Source organism: Echeneis naucrates, chromosome 23, assembly GCF_900963305.1.
Source record: "Echeneis naucrates chromosome 23, fEcheNa1.1, whole genome shotgun sequence".
NCBI lineage: Eukaryota > Metazoa > Chordata > Actinopteri > Carangiformes > Echeneidae > Echeneis > Echeneis naucrates.
Genome location: NC_042533.1, coordinates 4,328,353 through 4,348,786, shown reverse-complemented (window position 1 = coordinate 4,348,786; position 20,434 = coordinate 4,328,353). Strand labels below are relative to the sequence as shown.

The following is a 20,434-nucleotide window of genomic DNA, read 5'->3' as shown; positions in this document are numbered from 1 at the left end:
GCTTTCCGACTTGGCAAATAAACAGTGGGGAGATGCCTGGGCAGTGGTTCTACGGCCTATTCTTAGAGAACTGTCGTAAAACCTGACATTTGACATGTGTATCTGACATGAAAAGAGGGTTTCTTGGGAATTGTTATGAAAGCGGTTACTTTGGCGATCATCTTTCTGATGTGTCCATCTCATGATCAGTCAATGCTGGATTTACAGACAACAAGTCAAGCAACGAGGCGTCAGATGTACGGTGCAAACACTTCTGCAGATAAGCTAACAATGCTAACTCAGGCATATCAATGATCTCAGTGCGGAAGCGCACCCAAAAAAATATGCGTGAGTAATTCCTGAGACGAGCCACCAGTCAGGCACAGCTCTATTTCAGGGCCACGGTTGCTGTCTATGAGCAGAAATGCAGCTTATATGTGCGGTCAGAAATGTACCATCATAGGATATGAGAAGATCCTCCACATGAGTCACTAGGAATGTAAAATGAAATCCATACTGGACACATCACATAAATAACATATATATAACATATATGACATATCGTCTAACATGGAAACCTTTTATTAAGAACAAACTCTTTCTCTAACAGTCTGTTTTCATAATTCTGTTTGAAGTATGTGGCCTTTCTTGGTAGCAGACACCCATAGCACAGTTAGCCCATTTATAACTTAGAGTGGGCTCCAGCAGTAAGTGCTAGGCTTAGGAAAGTATCATGTGGGCCCGCCACAAAGAGCACAAAACCATTTGGTATTGCCCAGGACAGCCGAGAGTTCACATCACAGAGGCGATTTAGCCATGAGGTCAGGCCAAATAGGAAAAAAATAAAAGACTCTGAAGGCAGAGAGATGGACTATACTGACACCGTCTGGCTTCTAAGAGCCATCAAAACTATGACAGAAAGAAAAACACACATGCACACAGACACAGCTGTCAACAGGCTGCACAACTCTTTTCCCAGGAGGGAAGTAAGGAAATCCAAACAACTGTACACATTTTTTTTCCATCACAGTATATTAGCTGGGTCGAAAGTATTTCAAATTTTAGGTTTTAATTTTAAGATATTCTTATTTTAAATGAATTTCACAGAACGCACACTAAATATTCCAATTTTTTGCAGCATCATTTACAGGTTGGGTCAAAATGGAAGGATACACGCAACAACAACAACAACAACAACAACAACAACAACAACAGCAGCATTCCCATACGGATGTCTGAGGTGAACTTGACATAGGCCTAATGCAAAACCTAGAACTTAGCCTCGTCATTTAAAGGCTTTTTCATTCACTTTGATTTGGATGTTTTTTTCTCACATTTTTATCACAGTTTAAATGTGATACCGTAACTAAAATCCTGATATTCAACAACTACTTTAAATTGCAATATTAAAATGCCTTCTTTATCCATGTTGTCTTATTTGCAGCAGAAACTTCCAAGAATACAATACATATATGATGATGGAAAATGCTTGCTATTAAAGTTTAGGCACCAAGAGAAAAAAAAAACAAAAACACACACACATTTAATTTTTGTTTTCATACAAGTAATACAAATTATATTATAAATCTCCTCTATAACACTTTCGCAGTAACATCAGTGTGTCTCGGCTGAACTGATATGTGAGCTTCTTCTTCACCTTGAAGATCTCCCCTGACCTGGCGTAGTTCCTGAGGGCCCGGGACATCTTCTGGTAAGTCATGGGCCTCTTGTTGCCCTTTCTCTGCCCCCAGAGGGCCGCAACCTGGTCCTTGTTCCTGGAGGAAAACCGGAAAACGCCAGCAGCTGCGGGCACCCAGGACACGCAGTGGGCCATGTTGGGGTCCTCTAACATCTCAAAGAGGAAGTGAAAGAGTCGCACCTTTCTACCTGCAGCCATTGAGGGAAAGGTAAGCGCCATGGGATGGGGACTTTAAAGGGATATTGAAGAGGATTAAGGGGAATATCCCAGCTGTGTCAGGCAAGAGCAGTTAGTGATGGTTACAGATAATAATTTCCTCTAATGCAGCGATTCCCCGAAAATCTCTACAGTGATGGGATGCCATTCAAGCAAGCTGTAAACATTGTAATTATCTGATAGATATGTAAACAGCTATTGAGCTCAGCCATGCTAAGTCCCATTGTGTTTTACGGTAAAGGGAAGGTCTCTTATTTGCTCTCTTGGTATTGTTTCCCTCAGGCTCCTACCAACCGGGGCAATAATATTATTCAGAGACCAAAAAAAGGAGAACTTACCGCTCCCCGCTGCTGTGGCCTGGTGTTTGGTTGTTTTTCTTGTTGATACAAACTTTAGCACTGAACTATGATCAGATAATGTTGCTGTTGTGTTTGGGTTGAGGGTTGGTGGGACATCGTATACCATGGAGGGCTGAGGCGAAGGCTTGATGTTCTGCTCAGAAATATAAAAAAGTCAGACTGCAGAACGCTGAACAGCTTCAGTAATGCAGTAAAATGACGTTTCAGTGCTTACAGGTGGCTCGCACCACATCCAACGCTGCTCATCCGCTGGTGCACTTCTTCCCTCCACACCTGCAGTGCAGTGCACTTTGTCCACTGGAAAAAGAAAAATGCATTTCTGTACGGTCTTTAAGTGTTGCAGTTAAAAAAGGAGTCTCTCCTCTTACCATTTTCTCCAGCGTTTTGTCTGTAGTACTCCTCAAGGAACTCTAAGATCACCTCCAGATCAGATTGAGTCTCCTGGAAAGAATTCTGTAAAAAAAATTGTAAAAATCAGCCTTGACTACTGCATCATTTTCCATTTTTGCCCCCAAAGTTAAATTCAAGGAAATTCAGATCTTTACCATCAGAGATGAGGCTGTTTCTTATGCAGAGGGGTCTGTGCTGTTTGGAAGATTTTCACAAAACTGACTCTGAGACTCTCAAGTGCCCAGACTCTTATTATACCCCCCCACCACCACCACGGGAGCGGGCTTTCTGCATAATACCACACTTTTTCTACCCCAGGCTCACAGGAACAATGACCACCATCCCACAAAGCCCCAACACCAGCACCAGTCAACAAAGCCTCCCAACGCTGACCACATCCTCCCCGCTGAACCAGATAAGACCTGGCCTGGAGACAACCTCTATACACAAAGTGCTCTTTTCAGGAAAAACACACTTGCTGCCATATTTTTCCTCTCAGGATGTGTCTTAATTTCATATTTTGTAGTGTGCCTGTTGTAATCTTTCACTATAATAGTGAAAGTGCCATAGCTTTCAACAAAATCTTTATATGATTGTATTAAAATGGCTGCGTTTTTTAGGCAGCAAAGGAGGAGAAATTTATTTTTTATCATTGTAAGTGAAATTTAACACATGTGGGAGAACATATATTGATTTATTGGTCAACAAAAGGACAAAATTAGTAAGAAAAGAGATATGATACTACACAAATATTACTGAATAAATACAAAAAAGTATATAAACATAATGTTTCCACAATCAAAATGGTTATTCAGATTTGGTCATTGCACTTGACGCCTCTTATTCACTGCTGTAACAACAGGAACTGAAAGATTACATATAAATGGTACATATAAATTATATTAGTGGTGAAATAAGATGTATAATCCGCTCTCACTTTCTTACAAAAAAATGTAGCGTTAAAACAAAATGTAATTTTTGCTTGTCTGTGTTTCTTATGGAATTTTCAGTCCTTAAGCCAAAGACACTGCTTTAGGAAATGAAATATTTTTGACTTACTGATCAATGTTAACCTTTTAAAACCTTTAAATCTCTGTAAATATTTTACATTTCTGTAAATCTTTACATTGATTAGACTTTTAATCAGCATTTTAGGTCAACCTGTTTAAGTTTTAAAACATTAAAAGGGTTAACCAATTTTTTGATCCAGATCCATCCATTATTTAAATATAGTGGGCTTTTTTGAACCTGGGGAAATCTCTCCTTCACCCGTCGTAGTATAAACGTATTTACAGCCAATTTACAATCATCTGTGTCTGAAAGAAAGATGTTAGTAAGAAAAGAAATTGTGTTCAACACACTGGACTGGTTGTGTCGGTTACATTCACAAAGACCAGTGTTTTTTGTGGGAAAACAACAAAATTGTGACATAATTTGAAAGTTTGATGATACAAATAAAAACATATTGCTGCTGGTTGTCACATCTTCAAGGGCTTTATCCACTGCAGCATCTGCAGGAGGTCATTGCATCAGTGACCTCCCTTTTTCCAACAATTTCAACCTACAATAAACTTTTAAACGCTGCAAGAAAAGTGTAAGTTTGTTTCCTAAAGAGGCCTAACTAATCTTACATCTCCTCTAAAAAAAAAAAAAAAAGTTAAAGATAGAAAAAAGAAAAATTGACTCACACAATTCAAGTTTTCTAAAAATGGATTTACAAAGAAATATTTAAACACTTCTGACGGGGGACATGAACACTTATTAATTCCATTACATCATAAAAGTTCTTCCGAAGCACGTCCTCAGAGTTTGGCGGTGCTGTGTGAGGTGAAGCTGGAGGCCAGGTCGTAGTCCTCCTGCAGTTGGTATTGTCCGTACCAGCTGTGCCAGTCCACGGCTGCGGAGCTGAAGTAGCTCTGCTCGGCCTGGCTCTGCTGCTGCTGGGCATGGTTGCCTTCCTGTGCGGGGTTGGGGTGGCAGGGCAGGTGCAGGGCCACCTGCGTGGAGCCGAGCCTGTGCAGGATGTCTGGGTTGAACTGGTAGGTGAGCTTGCGGCGCACCTTGATGATCTCGCCGGTGCGGCTGTAGTTCCTCAGAGCTCTCGCCATCTTCTGATACGTCATGGTCTTGCGGTTGCCCTTGCGCTGGCCCCAGCACTCAGCCAGCTTCTCCTTGTTCTTGGAGATGAAGTGGAAGGTGCCGCTGCCGCTGTCCGTCCACTGGATCGAGTCGCCCATGTTGGGGTCATTCAGAGCTTCATGGAGGTATTCATAAAGTCTGAGCTTCTTGCGACCTGTGGGGATAGAGTTGGTCCTGTGTTAGTGCCATCATTTGAAAAGACCAGATTCAGACCTACCATGGAATCCCTGATGGATGTTCTTACCTTTACTGCTCCTCTGTGTCGGTAAAATGGAGTAGAAATCATGGGATTCATTTGGTACAGGGTGAGGCAGGGAGACATCAGGGATAACGGGAGGCCAGGAGGCCTGCTGAAAGACAGATGTGATTTATCAACGAGGCTCTCAGCAGATTTTCAGCCTTGGTTCTCTTCTGCATACGTGACTGTGCACTACTTACAGTTGTGTCGTTCCAGTCGTAGCCAGAAGCTGGTACATCAGACGGGTGTTTGACGAGGCAGCAGATTTGACATTCTAGCGATGGGTGCTGAGAACCTATAGTTTCATAATGTCTGTACTCTGAAGGGATGAAATTGAGATTTTTAAGCACAAACCTAAAATATTAAGATGAATGTAGCAAATCTGATGTAAGTTCTGTTTGTTGTCGTGTATTTTTCTTCCTTACCTGAATCATAATATGAATTATTTGAGTGCTGTTGAATCACATCGATTGCATCCTGGAAGTGTTGGTTGATGTCGGTGTCCAAGGATGTCTAGAAACAGGTAAAGAAATCCAGAAAATCACGGACAAAAAAACCTATAATATGATGACAATAATAATAATGCAGACTAAAACTGGCATTTTGCTCTTCCAAACAGCACACTGACGACTCACCATCTTGTACGTCTGGGTGTTTCCCTCAGTTGAGGCCATTTTTTGGTGAAAACTGCCACACCAGTGCAGGTGTACAGTATTTGGACAGGTATATATATGCGTCTAAGACCTTCACTCCCTGTTTTTGTATTCGTGGAGAGGCCGGTCAATTTAAATGTGTTAACGTCACGATGCGCCACTGCTGTACACACTTCTTCTTTTTTGAAAACACAGATCAGACACCTGAGCATCTCACTCTCTCATAGCGGCGATCACAGTGTACAAACAACAAAAAGCTCCTTTATTGCACACACAACCCAGGAATACCACCAGCCTGACCTGGGAATTTGCATACTGGGCGAGATATGTATCTAAAAAAACACATTTATAATTGCTGCTGTTCAGTAATACAGATTTTTGCAAGTTTAAATGTTTCTCGATAAGATTGTAGCGGATTGGTGATTAGCCGGAAGATTTCTTGGAAAAAAGGTAAAAGTTTGAATGAATATTTGCATGAAAAGTTGTAAGTTAGTGACCAGGTTTTTAGAGGAACTACAACCAACAGATACACATTAACTTACCATTAATCAATGTCACATTAATCATTTAACAGTGCTGCTGGAAAGCTTACTTTATATTGCATTTTTAACGAATATTATAATTTTTTTGTTTTCAATCAAAAAATGTTTCATATTTCAAAATATTTAAATTGAATTATCCAGATTAAAGTTTTAGTTCTGAAAGTCTACTCTTTCTTTTTTCTTTTTTTTACATCTTGCCTTATATTTATATGTACTTATATTTGCACACTTCAATCAGTAACATTATTCTGCTCTGCAACTATTCTACTTCTCCTTTTCTTTTCTTTATGACATTTTTCTCTCACTCACAAACTCTCAAGCGTTAGATCTCTTTTCCTAATTTCTTCAGTTGCATTTACTTGGAGTTTCTGTTTATTCTCTTGTTCTTAAAAGTTCTTCTATAAACTAAACAACACCTGCAGTTTAATTGTTGTGTTTTTGCAGTTGCACAGGTGTATAAGGGCCCGAGTTTGGAGCTGAAGCCAGTTTAAATAAAAGATATGACTATTAGTCTTTTCAATTGACCATCATAAACAGACCTGATCGTAAAGGTCAGTGGTTATTACTGCAGTGATCGCTGTTAAACGGAGGCCCCTCTCACCCACCCCCCTCCAGTTAACCAACCCTATGTTCAAATAAAAACAGGTTTTTTGAGAAGTTCATTTATCTCAGCCGTGCAGTTTTAAATATCAACCGACTTGCTCCTGAAGTTCCCCTTTCAGCCCAGTTAAAGTGCAGCGGCAGTCAGGCCTGAGCTGGAAGCACCACGGAAACAAAGACATGGAGGTGCACAGATTATATCAGTTTCATTAGTAATTCACCCCATTTGGCTGTGATGTGATTTGATTTGAATTATTGACCTATTTGATTGAAACTTATTAGCAGAGTTAGCTGTAAACACAGTGTGTGTTTATGTGAATGTGTGAAGTGAGAGGAAGGAGTGTCTGCGTGTGTGCAAACATGCAAATACGCATGCGTGTGTGCGTGTGTGCGTTTCCTGCCTGTGCAGCACGCTGATAAAGACAAAGAACCACAAACCTCGTCCTCTCCCCCTCTCTCCATTCACAGCGAAACTTCATAAATTAAAGACCGCAGCCTGTTGGGCTGCAGCTGAAGCCTGACAGCTGTGTGCTGGTGTTGGCTCTGTGGGATCGGGACGTTTGTTGGTCTTTGAGGCTTAACAAAGTTGTTTTCCTTCGTTGTGTGTGTTATATAATAAAATAAAACAAGACGTATGCATTACTGTGCAAAAGTTTTTGTGCAGTTGTTGAAAAAAGAATACCAAAAAGCACAAAACCTTTCAATATTTTATTTTTTATCAATGAGCAAAATCCAAAGTGAATGAACAGAAGAGAAATCAAAATCAAATCAATATTTAATTTCAATATATTTCAGTCAATATTTTTGAAAGCATTTGACTTTAAAAAAATTTTTTGCACCTGCCTAAAACTTTTGGACAGTACTCAGTTGGACAGTATTTTATTGTCTTGTATTTCATTCTATTTGAGTCCTCACATAGTACTCAGTCCTCAGTTTAATCATGTTGATGATGTGGTTTCTTTTATTTGAATTATTTTCCATCCCATTGAATTTTCGGATTTCCTTTCCATTCTATCCCATCCTATTCTGATGTATCCTCTTCAACGACATTCTGTTGTATTCTGCCTTGTCATTAGGAAGCTTTGAGAAAGAAGGTGGATAAAATATAAAAATATATAGAGCATGACAGTCTTTGCGCTTTACTGTGAATAATTGAACTTCAGCTCATCTACACAAATCTCAGCTCTTCACGTGGTTGTTTTCTTTCTGCGGCTTCTCTTCTTTCTGATTTCTTTTAGATATTATTATTCTCTATCAATATATTTGTTTCCACCTTTACGACCTTTTGATCAATTTATGATTTTTTTTCACTTTTGTGGTTAACTTTGTGGTTTATTTTCTTCTCCTTTTTATTGTGTACTTATTTTGTGCCTACAATTGCCTTTGCAGAGACAAAGACCATTGCATTGTGTGATTTGAATAGATTAAAAATGTCAGTGTAACATTATAAACACTGGTATTATAATAATATTTGGTACACTTCTGTCATGTTTTCTGACTATATAACCTGATTTGTTTTATTGCATTTCAACAAACCCTGACAAGAAATGGTCATTACGATTTGCATGTTCTGTTATCTGGATATTATATATTATAATCTGTGGTTAGGTGTGTTTAGATTGGTGTGAGGGTGTTGCTCGGGAAAAAGAGAGCCAGAAAAAATCAATGTTTGTGTGTGAGAGGTACAGTATGTTTTCTGGCAGAGCAGACGTGCGGCAGCTTTATCTGTCCAAACAAAGAAGCACTTTCCTTCCCCTTCTCAGCTCAATAGCTGCATGCATGCTGACAGCGATGTGGAAACGGCAGCACAGACAACCCCATTGTTCTTTATTTACTGGTACTTGACCAAAATCAAGAAGTGTCAGTGTGACTGGTGTATAATTGGTCTATCACCAGAGTGCTGGTTTGACCACAGAGTTCTAATCACTACCTGTGAGATCAGGTTCGTATCCTGGATGACAACAGTGGAAAAAAACTGGACAGTGTTTGTTTAGACTGTCTTTCTGATGCAAATAACATACTTTTATTTTCCTGTTAAGTAGTAGTAGTAATAGTATAAGAAAAACAACACAAGAACAACAACAACAACAACACAAACAGAGAAAAAAATTCAGGTCTTTTAACATGAAAATTGTGATTTTTAATGTTGTAATTGTTGCAGAAAATGTATTTAGTGGTTATTATAAAAGCTAAATGTTGTTGCAAAGATGTAGACATTAAATTAATCTTTCTGTCTTTGGTGGTAAGGTGTCCTCTGGTTTATGATCTTATCACTCCAAAGTTAAATGGCTGTAATGGTGATGACTGGCCAGCAGACGGCAGGATGGAACATCATCCAAACACTTCCAATCTTCCAAATTCCTGCCTTCAGGAGAGAAGTCCATTTTTGTGTATTTACTCGCTCCAAAAAGTTTGAAAAGCCAAACTTAAATTTGACTACGTTAGTTTTTTTTTTCCTGTGTTTTTTTCAGCCTCCCCTACGCTTCAGAAACTTCTAGGTCAAAGGTCAGGGCTCATATCACTTGAGCAGGAAGTGGTTTAATGTCCCCATCAGCCCCAGACGTGTGTGGGTATCTAGCTCAGAGTTTCCCAGTGTGGTCGTCGTTTCTTCAGCTACTGATAGGACCAGAAAATACAATCCCTGGAGGCTACAATCATTAACACCCTGACTTCTTATTAGAAGCCCAAACACTGCTCAGATCTTTATAATTTAATTAGGCGAGAATTTTGATGTTGTACATTAGGAATGTGTGTTTGTGTACGCTTAATTGCACTCTTGCAAAAGTTAAGCCTGTTTCAGCTTTTTTTTTTTTCCCAGGGTCCGTTGAACTGAACCAATTCAGCAGTCACATCCAAATGAATAAGTCCCACATGGCTTCCAGATTCTCAGGAGCTCCCTTCAGCTCTACTGAGGTTGTCAGTGTTTTTGAACTCAACCGCTTTACGATTTTGTTTCAGCCTGAAAACTGTTGGAAAATGGTTTTAGTAGAAAAACCCAGCTAAAGCAGCGTGGAATCGGATTTGCAGACATTGTGTGCCCAAAAACAAAACCCCAAGCAAATTACTAATGAATGCCGTCTTCTTTCTGATGGGTGGAGCCGTGAGCAGCAGACATTTTCCTGATGTTACACTGTCATCCAATGCCAGGAGGGAAGCAGCTGCAGAAATGACCAAAAGGCTCATTTCTTAAGTCAGTGTAGATGTGAACTGTTGTATTATAGCGGTTTAAAAGGTGGTGACGTGAACTGAGCCTGCAAGTGACCGAAAACAAAATGAAATCAATTTTCCAGCCCTGAGCTACACTTACAGTCTGATTTAAGTCTGTCAAATAAAACATGTCATCTGTTAAGAACAGGAAGTGAAGGTATCCTCTGTTCGGGTATTAGCCGTGGTTATGTTAACATGACGTGAACAAAAGAGGAATTGGTTTCCAATTTCATCCTCCATGCTGATTTCTGCTGAAGTAATAAGAGACGCTATCACACAAAGAAACATCCAACAAGCGATTCAAGTTTCAGGATTCTTTAAAATTGTACCTTACACTGATTTTACATTCTTGATTTACGTTTCACTGGCTATGTTTCCTCAGAGATCTACTGAATAGAGAAAGAGTAAAGGCCATGAGCTCTGGTGGGAGCTGAGGTAGCACAAGATGAATCCCAACGAGCAAATTAAATGTGTCTGCAATACAAAGAGTGTCAGAGATTTAATTCAGAGAGTGAAGTGGAATAATTAGTTGGAATACTTTTAAAAACAGAGAAGACCTGTGATTAAAGGAGGGGGCTTCTACTTTCTGCAGTAGGCCACAACGCCGTACGCCACCACTCCAACAACAGCTACTAAAGCAGCTCCTCCACACAGCAGCTCTGTGGAGCTCAGAGGTTTGCCAGTCTTGGGAGCTCTGGACTGTGGCTGTGGCCGCGGCTCTTCTGTTTCTGCGTGACATTCTTTGACCGAATGTTCCTCCATGTCTGAAAGGCGGATCTGCGAGAGCTGGAGCTGCTCGAGACTTTCTACGAGGGGCTTTGGTTCTATCGGCGCGAGGATGGATGGAGGGTGGAGGCCCTGAGTAGAATAAAGCTCCTCCATTTCAGAGGTTGTTGTCGAAGGGACCGGGGTGGACGTTGTGGAGGGGGGATCGAGCTTGACGATAGGCAGAGGAGGCAGGGCCATCGGGGGGACAACCTGCCTAAACTCTGTGGGCTTCTTCTCCACGTAAGGCTCCTCAGTTTCTGGGGCCCGAAGGTCCTGCTTCTCCTCCCTGAGCTCCTCCAGCTCCCTCTCCCCACCCAAGACACTCAACACACTTGTCTGCATCTCCTCATCCTCTTCCTCCTCTTCCTCAGTCCTCCTTGCCCTCTCCTCCTCCTTCTCCGCCTCTTCCAGCATCTCCACTTCCTCTCTCTCCAGGTGGACCATGTCAGAATTGGAGGAGTGGCTCTCCTCACCAGGAAGAACCGCGCCGTCGCTGCTGTCGAGGCTGTTGGTGTCCTCGGGGTCTTCGGGGTCCACGTCACCCATGGTGGACCAGGACTCTGCCAGCAGGCTCTCACTCTGCCAGGGCCCAGTCCTCTCTGCCTGGGTCAGGGGCAGAGCAGCAGGGCTGGAGCTGGGAGAACGGGCCCCTGGGCCTCCTCCATCCCTCCTGCTGGACTCGACTGGGACTTTTCCCTCCAGAATGACGGCCAGCTGCTGAATGGACAGAACAGCTTGGAGGTGGGAAACACTCACAAGTGCTGCAGAAGATGAACACAACTCTTTAAATTTTTACTCTACCTATAATTACTTTTACTCCACAAAGTTTTTTTTTCCCACATCAAATATGTTTAACAAATATGATGCAATGTCAATTACCTGGAATATAAATCTCTTAAAACAAGCTCTATGTTGACAAGCTGCAGTAAAATACTTGTGTTCTTTGTAGAAAGCAATAATTTGGGTGAATTTTACAGCCAGCCACCTACTAAAACAAGACAAGACACAGGCGTTAAAGGAGTGTATTTAGTAGGTAGTATTTTTATCAATGAGCTGATTTCTTGTGCTTGTCGACTATTGACTTCACACTTTTGTGAAAGTTAAGTTTAACCATTCTCAAGTTGTTTTAAGTAATTAATTCCCCAAATAATCAAAACTAAGTCTAACTGGCTATAAAATTGCCACCCTTTTCTTCCATGTGAGATATTTTAATATAATGATTTTGGTAATTTTGGTTAACTGATTTTTTTTTTTTTTTTTGCTTTTAGAGGAAAGAACTGAGAACAATTAGAAAAAATGTTTGATGGGGGTTAGCTGGAGCGACGTGCTCTGCTGCTCTTTCTTGCTCTGTCTCACACGGTGATTGGAAAAAGCTGTTCACTGGCTTCTCTGTGTTACAGCGGCTCTGACTATCTATAGCCTCGACCTGCATAGTTTGCTATGTTTAGTTTCTGCATGCATCTCCATCTGTCACCCCAAGAGTGGAAGCCATTTCAATTATTTCACATGATGTGAGAATCAGGTGAAAGTAAGCACAAATGGAAGTGACAAATGATTTATTATGTTATATTTATTTATTACATTTATTTATTAAATTAAATATCATTAATGTGTATTATGTGATTTATTATATCATAAAATGTACGTTTGTTAATCCAACTTTCTAAATGAACAATGTGTCACGTGACAGAGGTCTCAAATGGCTCAAATGGCTGCTTGCATGATTTCATCTCAAAAGTGTGTCTCTCTGAAGGTGACCCCCCCCCCCCCACGTCTGTTCTACGTCTCAGCTTTGACTGCAGAAAGTATTCACCCCCGTGCCAGACCCAGAATAGATATTTTCAACACTCGCTTCTCACTGTCGAATGTTGTATCACACTCACGACATGAGGCCTGTCTGTTTTTTCTGTTTTTACATCACGTCTCTATGCGGTACAGATCCTCTGACGGCTTCTCCAGAGCTTCAGTGTTAATGTTACATTTACACTCAACTTTATGTGAAGCTGTGAACTCAAACTATGAGTAATGTGAGCAAAGTAAATAGTGGTAATCAGTGATAAACAGTAGCTGCAGCAAGAGGCTAAATGCACTGATGTGGGATTTAACTAAGTGTTGTTTCACAAAAATAAATTAGGAGAATATCAAGTTTTACTGAAAAATAGCACATAAGAAAGTACATCCTGATAGCTGAGCTGCCGGGGAACATGTTATGTCACACTGAGGGCACAGCCTCACTATTTCCTGAATTAGCTCATAAAAATTTGTGTGGCATTAATAATGAATAATAATGTAAAGTAATGAAAATGAAATGTAATAAGATAAAAAAAAAAAAATACAGCTTGAAGTTCTCTCACAAAAATCTGTATTTTTACGTAAGAATTGAATTTTCAGGGTCACTACTCAAGCATGTTGGGCGCGCTGATGGAGTTAATGTCCAGACAACAAAGACATGTATCAGAAGTTTTAGACGTTTTTATTTTCTCATTAATTCCTCTGCTTTGTTTCCTCTGTTTTGCAATACATTCTATGGAACAATCCCAACCTCATAAAAACATAAGCATAGCATGAATAGTGCCAATAATCATATGAGTAAAAATATGTTTTCCAAATGTATGAAATTTGGGAAGAAGAGTGCAGATCGTTATTACTTTTGCTATTACTAATATGAGAACATATGCAATCCTGTGCAATTGCATCGCAAAACGCTACTTCTTTTTTGTTGCCTCACAGGGGAAAACAAACCTTCTTCCTGCCAGTGATGCAATTTGGTACTTTTTGTGCAACACAACTTTCCAACGTGATCAATAAAGACGTTTCTTTGGTTTTGAACAAACGTTGTCAGAAAGGGAGTTTAACCATTTGAATGTGAAGTTTGTTTTAGGCCTTAAGTCTATGCTCTTTTGTTTTAATCTACAATGGACACACCTGTTCATTCAAATGAATAGGAAAGTGTGTCCAAACGTTTGACTGGTAGTGTATTTTTAATTGCATGTGGCGTTTTTTCCTCCTTGCTTTGATAACAATGGCACTGTGTCACACCACCCCTTTCCAGAGTCAGGAGAGCGAAACAATCCCCTCCCAGCGCTTTTAATGATCAACTGGATACCATATTGTCTCTGTGGAGGCCTTGTATACCTCTGTCCTTTTCACAGGTCCACAAAAAAAATTAAGTTGGCCAGACAAACATTTTAAACTCCATACACACACACTGTCTGTGTCTCTGCCTGCTCAGAAACCGATCAACCTTTTCTGTTCTGCGATCCGCCTTTATTTGCTGGCCTACTTGAGTAATTGGATTCCCATTGATCCTATCCCATAGATAACAGACTTGTGGCAAAATAAATGATCAGTGTGATTCAGGACACTCTTTGTGTGAATGATATCAGAGGTTAGAATTTACAAAAGGTCAAATTCGAATGTGAATTGGTTGATAATCAGTGCCTGTGTTTGTCTCGTGCAAGGTGAGATTTTGTCCTTCACTACATCCGAGTGTCTCATAATGATCTAACTCTGACTTATTTACAGATGATACACTCATAACAAAGTATGACACACAAAGGCCACAAATTCAAATCACACAGCTTTAGACTTCCACATGGTTCCAGGCTTTCCTAAAACTTTCTGCTGTGTGAATGAAAATAATCAGCAAAGTAATATCCTAGCGTACCTGTGTCCTTTTGCTGAGGTGCTGAATGAGCTGTCAGAAGAGATGCAGCTGCTGGAAGTGAGTCGTGTATTCAGACACAAAGTTACAAAATAACAGAGAAGCACGCATGCATGCTGGAGCTGGCACGGGAATAACAAGATGGACAAGCTGTGCAAAAGTCTCTCTCTCCCTCTCCCTCTCTGCCTCTCCCCCACCCTACCCACCTCCCTTCAAATCTATGACATAACCATTTGCTGGAGAGGAGTTAGTGTTCAGTTTGCTGTCAGTCCAGAGCGAGAAAATAATAATAATAATAATAATAATATCAACATTTTAATGGTGAAACAATAACAGTTTCATTCTTGAATCAGTGTTTACAGTCTCTGCCAGGTTAACAGAGGTCAGTGGGTTAGTATTTGATTCAGGTCACCGGGCGCTGGAGTTGTATGATTGCTATCCAAACAGCAGATTATCAGTGAGACCGAGCTGTGCCCAGTGTGAGCTCGTGACACAGAGTGGAAAATGCATGTCAGGCAGGGAGTAGAGAAGGGCTATTTCTAAATCTGAACTTTCCAACTTCTAGTTCCCTCTGCTGGCAAGACACGTTATGAGACTGGAAACTGTGCCACTAAGCACTTGTACCAACATGCACACAGGAGACAAACATATGTGCATTTTGCATGTCATTTGTAAACACAGTCATTCCTCAAAAGCTGGAAAACTATGACATTTCCTTCCTCCTGACAACCAACTGCATGCTAGTCTATTTTTCCAAATGATAATTATTAAAAAACAAACAAACAAAAGAAAACATGGCACATTATGATCACAGCTTTCCTGTGGGCACATTCAGCTGCTCAGTTTAGAAACAATAAGTTATATTTAAGTACTCTAGAAGTACAGTTTTAATTAGTTTGTTATTTTAACAGCAAACTGTAGCTATAATAAAATTATTTTGTTTTGAAAAATAATGAATATAATAATTCACTTATATATTACCAAAACACATTTTAAACTAAATTCAGAGTTTAATATTAATAAATGATATGTTTTAGTATAAATAGTTAAAAACCAAAGAAATAAATATGAAATATTCTTGAAAATAAAATATAATTTTTGATTTTCCCATATTTTAGTATAAATAACAAATACAAAGAGGAATCATTTATTAGTGAACATATCTACAAGAATTATACAAAACAAGAAAGCCGCTCTTTTGAAGCCAAAACGATTTCTTTTTATTTAAATGTAAACACGTGGTGTTTTAAATATATACATTTGCATTCAAATTAAGTAATAAACAGAGAAATAATTAACTAAAATAACTAATGAACTTGAAATATATCTTTTATTTAATTTTTAATGAATGAAAACGTGTCTCTTCTTCTGGCACGTGACCGCTTGCTCACCGGAAGTAAACATCATGTGACCTGAACAATCAGCTGATCCTCCGTAGACATCTTTACGAGTCACGACTGCGGCGATCAATTCAAAGCTCTTCCTTCGTCATTCTCCGGTAAACAAACGCGGATTTGCGATCATCTGTCTGGATTAAACTCGTATTTTTTGTTCCCGGCGGCCTCCTCCGGCTGTGGGTGTGTTTGATTTCAGAGTTTTCTCGTTTTTTGTTTTTTTTTCAGGCCCGGCGGACCTTTGACAAACTGCAGCCATGGCGCTGAGCGATGCCGACGTACAGAAGCAGGTAAAATGAAGCGTTTTAACCTTCAGGATGTACACAGTTCAAACGCAGATGTCATTTTAATTCATTTCCTGCTCTTTCTTATCGTTAAAACTGAGAAAACGTCGCTGCTGTCTGTGGGTTTAAATGGGAAACGTGCGCGGAGGAGAATGACATTGACAGCAGCTGCAAAGGTTTAGCATTAAATTGAACACAAAATCCAAACTAGTGAAGCATCATTTTGTGCAGGACGACAGTTATTTATCTGCACAAGCAGCCATTTTGTACCTGTAGTTGTAGCTGATCATAGCGGGTCATATTTCCTAATGATCACATGATGAACACATGTCAAGGCCTGATGAGGAACTGGGAAAGACTCAAGAGGGAAAAAACCTCAGTAAGCTCTGAAAAATCAGCTTTCACAGAGACGAAATTCTAAAATTCAGAAGTGATGGGATGCAAAAATGGACTGAGACATTTCTCACCCTGCTGACAAAGTCACTTCACTTCACAGCAGGGTGACAAACCCTTCTGTAACCATGAAGGAGCTGAGATCAGACTCAGTGCTCCTGGTGTCTCCATTTTATTTAATTCACAGAGAAACACTTTCAAATGCCAGGTGGGGGAAAAAAAAAGAAAACTCCCTCAGCTTTCCCAGAAGACTTTTCTGTACTTCAAAACGATTGATCATGTCAATTAACTCAAATAAAAGGTCAAACGTTTGCTGAAAATAAGGCATCCTTCTCTCAATATAAATCAGAATTTTAAAATTTCATCTACATTAATAAAGCAAGTTGATCATTTCAGGGGTTTGTTACTAAAAGAGCAGAGACATAAGCGGTTTACACCATGTTTTTTTTCTCCGTAAGCTGATATTCTTCAGTGATACATGAAGAAAATGGACATGTTGAAAACCACTGTGTTGGAATCAAAATCAATTTTTATTCCGTATTTAAAGATGCCTCTTTTTTTCTGCAGATCAAACACATGATGGCCTTCATTGAGCAGGAGGCAAATGAGAAGGCCGAGGAAATCGATGCAAAGGTATGAAAATATGCTGTTGACAGAGACTTTCATAGCAAACTAAGCAGTTTGCAGCAGCTCATATGGTTTTTGTTTATAATGTGAAAGAGCTTCTTCGGTTCTCAGCCGCAAAGAGATGTTTAATGTCTGAGATCCACCACTGAGGGGCGATAAAGGAACAGCCAGTGCAAATGATCCTTTTTAGAAGTTTGACTTTTTTACTGATGATAAGAAGTGAAGGTTGTGTGTCGATTTACAGGTTCTGTACAAATACATTTGGAACAGACAGAACAGGAACACTGGGGCATTAGATAATGATTCACACTTCACTTTCATGTTTCAATAAAGGAATTGGGTTTGTCAATTTTTACGCTCTAATCTAATCTGTTTTTAATTTAAATTTGTTTATTTAAAACGTTAGCCTTTTAATTTTAAAATTGAAGTGCATTATATATAACAAACAGAATTATTCTAAATTAAATATGATTTACATTATTCATTTTGATTTGAAATGTGGTTTAAAAAAATTAGGTGACTACATGTTTGTTACAGCAAAAGATGGAAGTGGTAGTCAAAATCAGTTTTTAATTAATACTGTAATCATGCAGGCGGAGGAAGAGTTCAACATTGAGAAAGGCCGTCTTGTCCAAACTCAGCGGCTGAAGATAATGGAGTACTACGAGAAGAAAGAGAAGCAGATCGAGCAGCAGAAGAAAATGTGAGTCATGGCGGGACATCACAGGACACATCCAGTCGTCCCTTCCTCAATTCAGCCTATTTAAGAACAAAGAAACAGCTGTGTGACACAGAGTTTCTGTCATTTTATTTAGTCTCTGCGCTGCAGTGACTCGAAACAGAATGAATTTGTGTGTTTGTCTTCTCAACAGTCAAATGTCTAACCTGATGAACCAAGCTCGGCTGAAGGTGCTGAAGGCCCGCGATGATATGATCTCGGTAGGCTGTTCACCTCCCTGCCAACTTACTGTCATATGTGTAGAGATAGCAGAGGTTTAGTTTATACTAAGGACTGCGCTCTGTCCTGAACACTCAGGAAATGTTGAATGAGGCACGCCAACGGCTCGCCAACGTGGCGAAAGATGCGGGCAGATATCCAGCTCTGTTGGATGGGTTGATCCTTCAGGTTTGTTTGAACCAGATGTATCTGACCATAAGGAGACTGACTGTTGCTTAAAACATGAGAGGTGACGTTCATAATCTCTCACATCAGGGATTTTATCAGCTCCTGGAGACCAAAGTGACCATTCGCTGCCGCAAGCAGGACTTTCAGTTGGTACAGGTGAGCACAGATTTTCAGTGATTTACACTCCACGCCACTGATGAAGGTTAAAATCCAACAAGGCTCAGTCATCCTGACATAAGATAGAAAAGATTAAGGGTGTGTGAAATAAGACAAAAATGTAACCGCCTAACAAAATGGGTATACTAATTACAGGCGGCCATCCAGAGGAACATCCCCATTTATAAAGCGGCTGTGAAGAACACCTTGGAGGTCCGTATCGACCAGGACAACTTCCTCTCTCCAGACATGTAAGCAGCGTGGAGCTTAAAACTCGAATCGGAACTCTGAAAACAAAGTGTTCTTAATTTCAACGTTAAAGGTGTGTTTTTCTGCTTCCAGCTCTGGAGGGATTGAGATCTATAATGGTGATGGGAAGATCAAGGTGTCCAACACGCTGGAGAGCAGACTGGACCTCATGGCTCAGCAGGTCAGAACAGCTTACCAGACAGCTCATGTTTGTTGTCTCAACTCAACTAAGCAACATTCATTTATTAATAATTCATATAACTTTCAGAAAAAACTAACTAAAAAAATAACTAGCAATGATTGTAGGGGATGAATTGATAAGTCTGATTTGAGGTTATGATAGTTTTATATTTTAGAACGTAAATGTAATTTTATGATGACATCAACAGTATTTTTCTGCTTAAATTACACTTAAAACTGCACTCTTTCCTTAAATACAGAGAAATTAAGTACTGAAGTGTTCGGATTTGTAAACTTAAGATAAACCATAAACCATTTCAATGTGACCACAAGTTTTGGAAAATAATGAGAAGCATTTTTTATTCTTTTCTTTGCCTGCAGACAAAACGATGAAACAAGAAAATAATTTGTTTGTCTCTGCGTTTGCAGATGATGCCTGAAATCCGAGTGGCTCTCTTCGGCGCCAACCCAAACCGCAAGTTTATGGACTGAGTGGCTCCGCTGTATTACAGAAAAACCTCCCTCTTTATTTTTTATGTTGTCATATGAAAGACGTCATTCCTCTTGTCTGTGAAGCGAAATTTCGGATGCAAAAGAGACGCATTGTTGTCGTGTGATGTGTTGTATTTTTCTGTGCGTTAAGGGTCATTGTAGGCGCTGCAGCTCGACATTAGAGATGTGCATTGTGGGTACTGCACAGCTGTAATGACTGGTTTACTCTGCTGCTCTCCCTTTTTGAAGGGGCTCAGTTTACGCTGACTTGTCAGGGAAGGAGTGATTGGCTGGATGCTCAACACATTCTCCTCTAATTGGATCAGTATTCATGACAAACATACTGCATCTGCGTCACAGTTTTCCCCCGTTTCATAAACCTCTAACCGCTTTTTCAGTGGCATGGGGCATTGTGTTGCTAATGGGGGTCTGCTCCAACCAATCAGAGGGAAAAAATAGCATACTAGGAACAAATCTGAAGACCATACATGACCTTACAGAGTTAATTTATTGATGTTACATCGACTGTATATTGTTATTCTGTCATCAATTACAGGAGTGGGTGATATTCCAGAGGATGCACTGTATGTATATGAGGTTATCAGATTAAATTATACGTATGTGTGGTTGTTGTTTTGTTTTTGTTCTTTTTTTTTTTTTTCTTTCTTTTTTTTGATTGTGTCTTAACCTGAAAATGTTATATTGTGGAAATGTAAAATATAAATCATTAGTACCAATTCCTTGCTGTTTTTTTTTCTTCAGTGCCCTTTCTGCTGAGGTTTTGGTTTTGTTTTCTTCTTTTTTTTTTTTTACATTTCTATCGAAACACTGGCCATTCATGCTCCCTTCATTAGTTTATCACATGGTGTTTGTCAGACAAAAATGCCTCAATTATCCAGCTGCTCTGAGTATATTGCTGCCATGCTCGACTGAGAGGAGAGATTCTTGTGGAAAACAAGCTGAGACTGCAGCGTCTGAGACAGGACTCCATACGCTCCTTTAAACTTGTGAGTGTTTCTCTGGTTTAAAATGGTTAGCTTTGCCTGTAAGGTGTTCACGTTTAGGAATTGTCTTTCTGA

At 39.8% G+C, this 20,434-nt stretch overlaps 4 protein-coding genes across 6 annotated transcripts; 1 reads left to right on the top strand and 3 right to left on the bottom strand.

Annotated features, from left to right (window-relative positions):
- Nucleotides 1-872: 872 nt before the first annotated feature.
- spi2 (Spi-2 proto-oncogene) lies at nucleotides 873-2,985 on the bottom strand. The gene is made up of 4 exons (XM_029495696.1): nucleotides 2,968-2,985; nucleotides 2,622-2,706; nucleotides 1,581-1,866; nucleotides 873-888 (listed from the first exon to the last, which is right to left on the bottom strand). Exons 1-4 carry the CDS (start codon nucleotides 2,983-2,985, stop codon nucleotides 873-875), a joined length of 405 nt encoding a protein of 134 aa, XP_029351556.1.
- Nucleotides 2,986-3,324: 339 nt separating this feature from the next.
- On the bottom strand, nucleotides 3,325-5,738 carry spic (Spi-C transcription factor (Spi-1/PU.1 related)). 2 transcript variants are annotated; one of them, XM_029495462.1, is made up of 5 exons: nucleotides 5,656-5,738; nucleotides 5,446-5,533; nucleotides 5,221-5,339; nucleotides 5,027-5,132; nucleotides 3,325-4,936 (listed from the first exon to the last, which is right to left on the bottom strand). In XM_029495462.1, exons 1-5 carry the CDS (start codon nucleotides 5,692-5,694, stop codon nucleotides 4,446-4,448), a joined length of 843 nt encoding a protein of 280 aa, XP_029351322.1. In that variant the 5' UTR covers nucleotides 5,695-5,738; the 3' UTR covers nucleotides 3,325-4,445. The 2 variants fall into 2 exon arrangements, with proteins under 2 accessions (XP_029351322.1, XP_029351323.1); XM_029495463.1 differs by having other exon boundaries at nucleotides 5,027-5,129.
- A 4,608-nt stretch (nucleotides 5,739-10,346) lies between these two features.
- LOC115037066 (bcl-2-like protein 13) lies at nucleotides 10,347-14,581 on the bottom strand. 2 transcript variants are annotated; one of them, XM_029495531.1, is made up of 2 exons: nucleotides 14,458-14,581; nucleotides 10,347-11,551 (listed from the first exon to the last, which is right to left on the bottom strand). In XM_029495531.1, the coding sequence occupies exon 2, from the start codon at nucleotides 11,334-11,336 to the stop codon at nucleotides 10,602-10,604; it is 735 nt and encodes a 244-aa protein (XP_029351391.1). In that variant the 5' UTR covers nucleotides 11,337-11,551; nucleotides 14,458-14,581; the 3' UTR covers nucleotides 10,347-10,601. The 2 variants fall into 2 exon arrangements, with proteins under 2 accessions (XP_029351391.1, XP_029351392.1); XM_029495532.1 differs by having other exon boundaries at nucleotides 10,347-11,507; nucleotides 14,458-14,577.
- A 1,280-nt stretch (nucleotides 14,582-15,861) lies between these two features.
- atp6v1e1b (ATPase H+ transporting V1 subunit E1b) lies at nucleotides 15,862-19,981 on the top strand. Its single transcript, XM_029495145.1, has 10 exons — nucleotides 15,862-15,952; nucleotides 16,077-16,138; nucleotides 17,093-17,158; nucleotides 17,746-17,855; nucleotides 18,025-18,091; nucleotides 18,189-18,278; nucleotides 18,366-18,434; nucleotides 18,591-18,685; nucleotides 18,777-18,864; nucleotides 19,293-19,981. Exons 2-10 carry the CDS (start codon nucleotides 16,106-16,108, stop codon nucleotides 19,353-19,355), a joined length of 681 nt encoding a protein of 226 aa, XP_029351005.1. The 5' UTR covers nucleotides 15,862-15,952; nucleotides 16,077-16,105; the 3' UTR covers nucleotides 19,356-19,981.
- The last annotated feature ends 453 nt before the right edge of the window (nucleotides 19,982-20,434 follow it).